Consider the following 11723-nt stretch of genomic DNA (forward strand, 5'->3'; position numbering starts at 1 on the left):
ATATATATAAATAAATAATATTATTATAGACAATGATACATATCTATAAGTAAAAATATATATTACGTATTATTTTACATAGTTATATACATATAACTTAACATTATATATATATAATAGTATATATTATTTATTAATATAAGAATATTTTATTTTATTTTATTTTTATATAATAAAAATATATTTATACTATACGAGAAATACATAAAATGAGCCTCCAGAAAGCTTAATGGGTATTGGGCGTTGGAATCCGGCCTAGGCCGGGCACCGGGCCTTTATTATATGACCCTACTGAAACCTGGCCAGTTCCACCCCGATTGGCCAATTCCACTACCAACGCGCGGATACCTTCACTAGTATTTTAATTTAATTTAAAATACACAAAGCCCAGTTTTGAAAAAACACACACACCCGAAGTGTAATTTAGTACAGAGGGAAACAATTCTATTTTTGACAACCTTAAACCCTGCCTCTCAAGCCTCCCTCGCAGGTGTCGAAAATGGAGGCTCTACTCAGATTTGCCCTGAGAAGACCCCGAAATTGCGTCTCTGCCCTTCTCCTTCTTCCCCGAGCTCGCCCCCTCCTCCCATGGCGATCCCTCTCCTCCCTCGCTCCCCACCCCGACACGGAGCGCTCAATCCCCGTCAATGGCGACGGCGTCACGAAGCTCGCCCACCTCCTCGAGCTCGGCCGCTTCCACGCCGCCCTATCCCTAGCGAAAACCCTGGTCTCCTCCCCCCAGTCCCCAACCCCAACCCCTCTCCACCTCTACGACTCCCTCGCCTTCGCCCTCTCCTCCTCCTCCGCCGCCCTCTTCTCCGCCGCGAGCGCCCTCGTCGCCGCGTGCGCCCACCTCAAGCTCGCCGACGACGGCCTCCGCCTCCTCTTCCATGTCGCCGGAGCCCGCCGCCCCTTCCCTTCCCTCTCCTCCTGTAACCTCTTCCTCGAAACCCTAGTCTCCCTCGGCCGCTACGACGATGTCGGCGTCGTCTTCGCCCAAATCGTCGCCTCGGGGACGCGCCCCGACACCTTCGCCTACAACAAGTACATCCAATCCAAAGTGAAGCTGCGGGATCTCGATGGCGCTCTGCAGCTTTTGGATCGAATGAAGGAAGAGGGAGTAAACCCCGACACTTTCTCTTACAACGTTTTGATCTCGGGGGCGTGGAAGGAGCGGCGAGCGGATGATGCAGTGCGGCTGTTCGATGAAATGCTCGAGAGAAAAATTCCGGCTAAACACATCACGTACAACACGATGATTGATGGGTTTACTAAAATCGGCGACATGGACGCAGCTTTTGGGGTCCGGGATCGGATGTTGCGTGCGGGACTTAAACCGAACACGATCACGTACAATGCGTTGATTTACGGGCTTTGCCGCGCTGGGCGGGTAGACGAGACTGGAACTTTGCTGAAAGAGATGGAGGGGAATGGAATGGTCCCGGACGGATTCACTTACAGCATTTTGCTCGACGGTCATGCGAAATGTGGCGATTCGGAAGCCTCGCTTTCTCTTTTCGAGGAATCTGTGAAGAAGGGTGTGAGAATTGGCGATTACTCTTGTAGTATTCTGCTGAATGGTCTTTGCAAGGATGGGAAGGTCGCGAAGGCACGAGAAGTGTTGGGGAGGTTAGTGGAGAAGGGGATGGCTCCGACTACCGTGATCTATAATACAATTGTGGATGGGTATTGTCGGATTGCGGACATAGAGGGTGCATTATCAGTGATGCAGGAGATGGAGTCGTGCGGACTAAGACCCGACTGCATTACTTACAATTCGCTCATAAATGGGTTATGTAAGTTGGAGAGATTTGATGATGCAGAAGAGTTGTTGAGAGAGATGGAGAAGAAAGGAGTAGCCCCAACTGTAGAGACCTTCAACAATTTGATTGACTCCTTCGGGCGGGCCGGGAAGCTAGAGAAGAGTTTCAAGTTTCTTGATGATATGCAAGAGAATTTTGGTATAAAGCCGAATGCTGTTTCTTTCGGCTCTCTCGTGAATGCCTTGTGTAAAATGGGGAAGATTTTCGAGGCAGAAGCAGTATTCAATAACATGATCGATAGAGGAATATCACCCAATGTGCGAGTTTACAACATGCTCGTCGATGCGAATGCTGAAACTGGCGATATCTCAAAAGCTTTTAGGTTGGTTGAGGACACGAAGAGAAGAGGGGTCTCTCCAAGTATCGTAACTTATAATTCTCTCATAAAAGGTCTTTGTAGAGAAGGCCGCTTATCTGAAGCTGAGGAAATGGCAGGCCGGCTAGGAGACGAAGGTTTGAAACCCGATGTAATAACATATAATATACTGATCTCCACATGCTGCAATACTGGCAACACTAGTAAAGCTTTCGAGCTATATGAAGAGATGGAAAGATTAGGCATCAGACCGACAGTAAAGACGTACTTCGCGCTAATTAATGCTATGGTTACCGAAGATAGGATGCAAGATTTTGACAAATTATATCAGGAGATGTTGGAAAGAAAAGTCACCCCTGATAGTGGCATTTACAAGATGCTGTTGCGCGGGTATAAAAAATGGGGCGATGAAAGCAAGGTACTTGATGTGCAGCAGCAGATGATAGACAGAGGAATTCCACTTGATTAGATGGTATGAAATAGGTTCACAGCCGCTGAGGCTTGCAATTCCAATGCGAAAAACAATTGAATAAGCAAATAGAAGTGCAGAAGGTTGCCTCTGCGGATAATGTGGCAGACCCGCTGACTAAGGCGTTGACACAGCAGAAGCTTGAGACTCATCTTGAGAAGATGACGTAGTCTGTTATACAGGTCGGATGATTGCACTGTAATCTACACCAATGTACTAGGAACAAAATAATTGCATAACTGCATGCATGGAGGTAATTGTGAAGTATTTGATAGAATTGAATGGCAAAGTAAAGCTCATTTGGCACTTTGTTGGTCTAACAATTAAGTGCCAGACTACAGGTTCAACCTGGTTAGAGTGATTAACAGGTTCATGCAGAGCAATTCATGTGTAAGCTCTTCCTACAAGAGTACACTCAAAGATCTTCCATTCCTTTCTCACGGTATCAAGCCCTTAAACATAGAGCACAGTCGGATTGGATTTTAGAGCACAGTCGGATTGGATTTTCACGTTGATTATCATATACTTACATCAGCTTACGCATTGATCATGGAAAAGAAGTTGACGAGATGCAGCAAAACTTGTCATTAAGGAAAAAAGAACGAAGCATGAAGACTTTCGCCAGATTCACAAGGTATGTTGAATCGTGATTGTTGTGAACTATTAATTTACTTACAACTCCTTGTTTTAGACACATCTTTCTTTTGCAGCTTCGTGCTCACACGTATATACGGAGACTGACTGTGTTGCTCTATAGGGAACTTATATGTTGGCATTTCATTGACAACTCCATACTACTGCTCCTTTATTGGCCTTTTGGTGTGCTTTCGCTTTCAATGTGAAAATAGCTTTATATATCAATGCCGTCACCATCTTTCTTAAGAATTTTGGAGATTGTATGCCATCAAGTTTTCTTAACTGCCCTTATAGCGGGACTGCCGCATGACAGGGAATATATTTCTCACACTTCTCTGTCAGCTACAAAGTCTAATGTTTGAGTGTTAATCTGTAAGCTGATGGAAGTATACTGTTACATTTCCACATGGCAAGCAATCATGTGATGACAACATTTAGAGAACTTGGCAGAAAATTCAGGCATGGCGGCTGATTGAAGTATATCGTTTGTTCACGTGGTATGCCACGACTTTTTAAATGCAGTGTGGCGTTTTGCAATCAAGCCAAAGTTTAGGTGGATCTAGAGCTTATTTCCCTTTTACTATATGAAATAGAAGTTGGTCCAAACTTGGGTATTTGTTGGCCAGATTGATGCTTCTATGTAAGTGCCATTCACAGCATAGTTGTCCGAGAAGCTCTGGCAGTTTATTTTCACAAAAAATAATCTATTTAGCTTTCTATTAATCAAAGTTATAGCTTATTGCTTATGCTTTACTCGTGCAAAAATCCATCCTTAGCTTCTCGACTAAGACTACTGCCTAATTTTTTATCTGACGCTTTTCCTCTCTCTCTCTCTCTCTCTCTCTCTCTCTCTCTGTGTCTCTCATGTGCGCGTAGGCCTTGCAGATCCAAGAGACAAACTGAAGAGATGAAGAGTACTGATAAGGTTTGCCAATGGAAGCCCAGGGAGAAGTCTATGAAGCTAGACCATAAACTTTAGAGTACTTTGCTGCTTTTCCCGCTACCATGGATGTGATGTTTGTAAGCATTTGTTTACTCTCGCTTCTAAAACAACTACTCTACTTCGAAAAATAGCAATCCAATGTTTAGCAAGCAACATGTGTACAGCTTTTGCTGTGAATGGAAGTTGGAGACCCAATTACAAGCTCTTGCTTCTATTGTCAGCAAGAAACTGTGTGGAGCAGTGTTATGTTTAGCATATATGTGACCTTAGTTTGTCCTTCTAAATGGACTTACTGATGTACCGACCAGTAAAAGAAAGTTGTAGAATGGTGTGTTTGTATTGCTGAATGTTAATCAGTTAACTAAAAAATAATGACTACTTACTCTTGGCCTGAGAGATTTATTTTTGGTGGTAGCCTGGCATATTATCTCACATGGATGGATTGTGATTCAAACTCAAAAAATTTAGCTGTTTAGTTCAATTTATGTAGTTACCTCAAATAGTTAAAAAGGAAGGTTTCAGTTTCTGTATAATCTTAAAAGTTGATTGAAGTTATAGATCTCTGTAGCTTTAAATTTGTGCCATTTGTTGCAAAACGAAGCTTCAAGTGTCAGCTTTCTTTTAAATGTAAACTGTTGTGTACCTCTTTTTTGTTGTGCATTGGATGCACAAGTGCTTTGAATGGTTCTTGAGCATCAAATCACAAAAGTAAAATACAATACAAATACAAATATAGTTTATAGTTTTTTGCAATATAAAGCAGAGACTTGAAGCTTGGTTTTGCAACAAATGGCACATATTTAAAGCCTACAACTACAATCAAAAATGATGCTCAAGAACTTTAATGGGTGTAATGTTGTGTAGTGTACTATACCTAACAAATGTCTCATTTTCAGTGTTACATATTAAAGGCTAAGTACACTTCAGGGTTTCTCTTTTGTGTGTCACTATTACAAACTTTTACCTGTCAAAATGTCCTTCATACAAGACATTGTAGTTTTCCCAATAATATATAAAAACAAATTAATTTTAAATTGTCCTTAATACTCATGTGGATGATTAGACAATTAGGATTAGATATGATTTATGATGTAATAAATATTAACAATATCGGAAAAAATCACTTTATAGCTAAAGCTCCAGCAAACCAAGCTGAAGAATTCATAGAATTTTTTATTTAGAAAAGTTATGTACATCAAACAAACAATTAGACTTTACTTGAATACTGGAATAAAATATTAAATGATATCTTATTGCGTATGAAAATTACTTTGCATGAGTGAAAGGCGTTCGCATCCATGATATTCATAATAAATATCTGATCACAGCTCCCATCTATCAAAGGCAAAAAATTTTGTAAGTAAATTAAAAAAATACGCAGAATAAATTGTTCATGCATCCCAACATAAACTCACTTCCTAGTGAAGTTAAGTGTTGCTACATTTAAACTTCGTGAAATTCCAAACATGTTATGATTTGGAAAATTATGTAATTATTCCTGGCTAAATTACAAAAAAACAAATTCTGTAAATATTCGTTTTTTTCACTTTTCCTTCTTAACTTTCAAAAATTTATATTTTATCTCATTAATATTTCAAGTTGTTAAATTTAGTTTCCCTCCGTTAAGATTCTATTACTATTTCATCAATTTATTATAATTTATACTAAAAATATTCTTTAAAATGATAGAAATATATTAAAAAATAGAAGGATAATTTGATTATTTTGTCCTTTTCATTAACACCGTACTTCTGAAAATATTTTTAAAATTTTAGAAAGGCAAAATGTAGATTTTTAAAAGTCGAAGAAGAAAAAGTGAATATTTACATAAAAAAATTGTACGTAATTCAGCCTTATTCTTAATTCATATCTTTCCAACTAAGGCTCGTTGGAAAAGTTCATTAACAATATTTTTCACTTTATTTTTTTCTTGCATTAAATAAAAAAAAAATAAAATTACAATATTTTCTCAACCAAACCACAAGGGACCACGTGGCCCTACTACAAATCGTTTTAACGCGTTCAAAAGCATCAAAAAATACATCGAAAACGCACTCTCCAATTTAGTGGATTCTGGAACAACCCTCGGAATACACCCGCCGAGGGTTTCGCGCCACCTGTTTTTTACAGCAGAACGTGGGCAGCACACGTGTCAAATTTTCAAGCGTCGGAGCGCACTGTTTGGTGCTCCGGCGCAAACAGCGGATCCGAGCCCGACAGGCCCCCACGCGTTGATCCAACACTTCACCTCATCGCCTCGAACACGCGTTGGTCAGAGGCTCAAACACCGAACCCACTCCGTGCTCTAATCTCACTCCACGTAGGCACCAAATTAAATGACGTTTTTAACCCCCCCTTTTTTGGACTAAATTATAAAAAAATCTTATAAATAAATAAATATATATATATATATATATATATATATATATATATTATTTTTCTTTTCTAACTTTTAATAAATCTATATTTCACCTTCTCAAAATTTTAAATTATTGTATTTAGCCACCCTCCGCTAGTATTTTATTACTATTCCATCTATATCTTATTATTTATATTAAAAATACCTTTCAAAATAACAGAAATATATTAAAAACAAATTTATAAAAAAAGTATGAGTAATTTGGTCATTTGTTTTCTCCATGAATATCGTACTTTTATGAAAATATTTTTGAAATTTTAAGGAGACAAAATATAGATTTTTAAAAGTCAAAAAGAGAAAGTAATAACATAGGTATTTATAGGAGGTTTTTTCTGTAATTTAATTTTTTTAAAAATAAAACTGTACTAAAGTTATCTGAACTATGAATCACTTTGAATAAAAAATTAAATATTTTTTTAAAAAGTTTAATTTTGCTATCCAATGTTTTAGTTTGTATAATTTGAGTCAGTTAACGATACTTTAAATTTAAAATTTATTTTTACAAATTTAGTTACTGTACTTCATAAATTCGTGTAACTATAAATTTAGTGAAGTAATAAATTATTTTTAATTTTGAAGGAGAAGTGCCATTAACTGACTCAACCTTGGGTAACAAAATCTTGAAAGATTGGATAGTAGATTCAAATGATCCATTCAAATAAAGTTTATATATTTTTACTTTTGTTAAAAAAAAAAAAAAAAAAAACTTAGTTGAAAATGTAAAACAACTAAACTTCCAACTTTGGATCTCAAGTACTAACCATGAAGCTCGTTGCCACTTAAAATAGAAACAGAAACGGTCGGCCTATTTTTTTATTATTGTTGGGCTAAATACACATTTGGTCCTCAACCTATTAGGTGTGTATACTTTGGTGCTCAAACTTTAATTTGTAATAATTTTGATTTGAACTTCTAAATTGTTATAATCTGCTCTCATAATCTAAATTTGCTAACTGAATATTGACTTGTCGCTAATGTGAAAATAATATATTTTCTAACTTTTATTGTATCATTCATCACAATACGGCTATATCACTTCCACTGTTCCATATTAGCTACATATTAATATTTAGTCAACCAAATTAGGTTACCAGACTTGATTCTAAAAATTTGAAAATTCGAGCTAGAAATTATAATGAATTAAAATTTGAAGACCAAAATATCACACGCCTCATAGTTTGTGGACCAAAAATGTAATTTAGCTTTAGGTAAAAATATATAGAACTTATATGGACTATATCCTATTTTGATTAGATATTTAGATTACCTAACTTATCAAAATTTTAATTTTAGTATCCAACTTTACAATAAGTTTGATTTAAGTTATTTGATGACTCCGGTATAAAATTTAAGTTATTTACTTACATTAATAAATTTATAGTTATATAAATATAAATTCAAATACAACATAAAATATTTATACATTATATAATACAGAATCTATTTGGATTCAGGTTCCATTCGGCTTAAAGTCGGATAGAGATAGAATCCATGCCTGAAGCCGATTATGGATTTTATTTTTTATGTCCGTATCTAAAATCATATTTATTCAGAGGCTGTTTGGTCATTGGAAAAGTATAAAAGAAAATATTGATTTTTTTTTTCATAGAAAATCTTTTTTTTTTCCAACTTTCGCATATTTGATTCTAAAAAAAAGCTAGCTTTTTTTTTGAAAAGTTTTATTTTTAATTTGATGAAAAATTATTATTTTTATTTTTAATTTTTTTTGGAAAATGATAGCATTAGTTTTACATAAAATCAAAAAAAAAATTTGAAAAAGCTTTTTTTTTTTAACCAAACCGCGGAAAAAAAAATAAAAGATGTTTTACATGAAAAACTTTTTATCCTTACAAAAAAAAATTTTCCCCATTTTTTTCTATGAACCAAACATAACATCGAATAAATCCGTTCTTTTCGATTCAGATAAAATTTTTAGATAACTGTTGACATTGGCAAAAAACCTTTTTAAAAAATATTTTCCAAAAAAGAATATTATTTTTTTATACTCTTATTCGTTCGAATTCGGATATAAATTGTGGGTATCCGTACCCGTTAATCACAAAATTTGACTTGTTCTACGTGAGGGGGTCTCACGGGGTCCACGTAGCACCGGGCATTGTTAGGTCTCCTCAGCACATAAGGATTAATTAAAAATAAAAATAAACTTCGAATACCAGGTTTCGTACTTTCTCACTTTAGTATCCGTAGTTTAAAGTGTATCAAATTAGTGTCTTGTGGTTTCATTTTTATCTTTTCGTCAGCTTTTTCGTTAATATTTCGTTAAATTATATACAAAAAAAACTTCAGATACCCACTTAGGTTTATTGAATATTCACTTTAGTACTCTTTAGTTTTAACTTTATCACTAATTTAATGAAAAATTAGTAAAATCAATAATAAAAAAATAAAAATGAAACCACATAGTACTATATTGGTACACTTTAAATTATAGAGGACTAAAGTGAGAAAGTATGAAATTATGGGGGGCATTTGAAGTTTTCCCTAAAAATAAAAAAAAACGTGGCGAAACTCTCACCATGTGAGCCGCCCACACCAGCTTCAATGCTGTATCATCCTTCCACCGCCGCCTGCCGCTGGACCCGGTCTACCGTGGACCAGTCCTCCAAACTCTGGTTTGGGAAAACTTATAGAATGCATCAGTTATATTGGTGACGTGGCGTCTCCAAAAAAATTAAATAATTTCTTTTGGATTTATCCCTCCCATTATGATTAGAAAAAAAATATTTTTTATTATATTTTTTTCAAATGAAGAGATGTGATTGGCATATTTTTGCTGATTTTAATGCAACTGTGATACAATAAATTTTCTCCGGATTTAGAGGGCTTTTTGTTCCTACTTCCTTAGAAAGGTATGGGAAAATAAATTCAAGAAAAATTGATATTTTTTAGTTTTCTATTTATTTGGTTTCAGGAAAATTTAGTTTTGTTGATGAATAACTACTTTCTTCTCTTTTCTTTTCTTTTTTTTGACAAATTTTATGAAAATTTAGAGTTTTCATTTTTCATGAAATTTGAAAAAAAAATTCAGAAAAATTATTTTTTTGAACCAAATGGGCAGAAAACTAATAAAAAAATTTTCTATGAATTTTTTTCTCAAAACGTTATTTTTTCATACTTTTTGAGGAACTAAACAGCCCTTAGGTTGTTTTTGGATTGTACAAAAACTATTTTCATGTTTTCCATTAAAGACATTTTTTTCATAATTTTTAGAGAAAGAAAAAGTAGGCTTTTTCAGGAAATTTTAAAAAGAATAATTTTAGCAAAACTTATTAGTTGGAAATTAAATAGAGTAAAAATACATTTTCAATCTGAAAATTATTTTTTAAAATATATTTTCTTAAAAATCAATCAAACACTCCTTGTGCGAAACAATCGTCCTTATAACAGCATATCACATATGGTACGCCACTGACCAATCATATTGTGACAATATAATGACTTGTTTTAGATTATGAAAAGATTACGTTGCTTGTGATAATAACGTATCATATTTCCACAATCAAATTGAAAATTTGAAAATCCTATGTAAGCTTTTGCTCTAGCACTTTTTCACCAAAATAGCTTAAGATAACAATAGAGTAAAATTGGGAGCAACATGATAAAAATGTTGTTGATTGATTGAGGCCTAATTATTCATATCCTACAAGAATAATTGTGATGAAGAAATTTTTTTCCAAATTTAGAAACCTTATAATTTGGTTGCAGTGTTGTGTAACTTCTACTTGAATCATTGGAAAAAAAAATAATTCATTTATTAAAATCATACTAACAAATTATAGAGCTAGACTGGTATACGTACTATTGGTAGCACGAAGGCCTCCGTACTACTAAGTTGTTTTCAATGATGCCACTTCCAAATCGACGGTCGGCTCCGTTAGACTTGATCTACCCTATTAAAAGCATTTGGAAACTAAATTTCGTAATTTTTCGGCGTCATTTGACTAGTGATCAGGTCTCAAAATTGACAATTTTAATGATAGATGTATGCGTTTTTGAATTTAACGGTATAGAAAATTCTTTTCACTATTTATAGTAAGATTAGTACCTCTGATATTAAAACATTATTTTTTATAAGATTTTTATTTTCAGCCGTTTATTTTTAGACTACTCGTTTGATAGGTAAATGATGCCGAAAAATTATAAAATTTAGTTTTCAACTACTTTCAATAGTGTAGATCAAGTCTAACGGAGGTGATCGTCAATTTGGAAGCCACATTATTGAAAATAACTTGATAGCACGGAGACCTGCATGCTACCGATAGTATACCAGCTTAGCTCTGAATTATATGCAGATTTTGAATATAACTTAGTTCAACTTAGTCTCTCTCACATGGACAAATCTCCGTCACGTGGTAGGATGCTGAATAACTTCGACTCTTTCACTAAATTCGACAATTAATTATTATGTTTCAAATTTATCATATGATTATTAAAAAAAATAATTAAAATTTTAAAACTAAAACAAAGTTATATAAAATTTCAACTCATTTCAATCAGCGTAGTTCTTCTTGACCCCAGTATATAGCAGTCACATAACTTAATTTTTTTAAAAAAAAATTATTTTGTCGTTCAATATATAGGTAAACCTAAAATTTTAAAAATTCATATTATTTTTCTATTTTAAAAAATTTGTGTAAAATATATAAAAATCGCGCAACAATTCGAAAAGTGCAGGGTACGGTCGATGAATTATATTTCAAATTTTTAATTTTTCACAAATTAAATTGAATTTCATTCGGGGAGGCGGTTCTTGATGACGTGGTGGACGGGGCCCACGGGTCCACAGCGCCGCCCCTAGGCCTTAGCCGACCAATTTTGACCATTCCACAATCAGGAGATCACGTGTACCGTTGTGATCAAACGAACGGCTCAGATCGCTCGGTTGCTCACTCGCATTTCATTTTCCCGCGCGGTCTACCGCGTCGCTACGGCGCCGCTCTCTTTACTAGCTACTGCTTACGTGTCAAATTTTGATTGGCTCTACGGTTGGGCCCTACATTTTCGGAGCCTGGAGCTAAGCAGGTGAGAAACTGTTGCTTGCACCAGGTGTACGAGTTTCTCTCATACACCTTCCTCCTAAAAACAAAATTTAATTC

General features: G+C 35.0%; 1 protein-coding gene across 3 annotated transcripts; it reads left to right on the top strand.

Moving 5' to 3' along the window:
* On the top strand, window positions 424-4593 carry LOC109724122 (pentatricopeptide repeat-containing protein At5g12100, mitochondrial-like). Of its 3 annotated transcripts, XM_020252815.1 has the most exons (3): window positions 424-3242; window positions 3319-3884; window positions 4121-4589. In XM_020252815.1, the coding sequence occupies exon 1, from the start codon at window positions 500-502 to the stop codon at window positions 2606-2608; it is 2109 nt and encodes a 702-aa protein (XP_020108404.1). In that variant the 5' UTR covers window positions 424-499; the 3' UTR covers window positions 2609-3242; window positions 3319-3884; window positions 4121-4589. The 3 variants fall into 3 exon arrangements, with proteins under 3 accessions (XP_020108404.1, XP_020108403.1, XP_020108405.1); XM_020252814.1 differs by lacking the exon at window positions 3319-3884 and having other exon boundaries at window positions 4121-4593; XM_020252816.1 differs by lacking the exon at window positions 3319-3884 and having other exon boundaries at window positions 4130-4593.

This window comes from Ananas comosus, linkage group 18 (genome assembly GCF_001540865.1).
Source record: "Ananas comosus cultivar F153 linkage group 18, ASM154086v1, whole genome shotgun sequence".
NCBI classification, from domain to species: Eukaryota; Viridiplantae; Streptophyta; class Magnoliopsida; order Poales; family Bromeliaceae; genus Ananas; species Ananas comosus.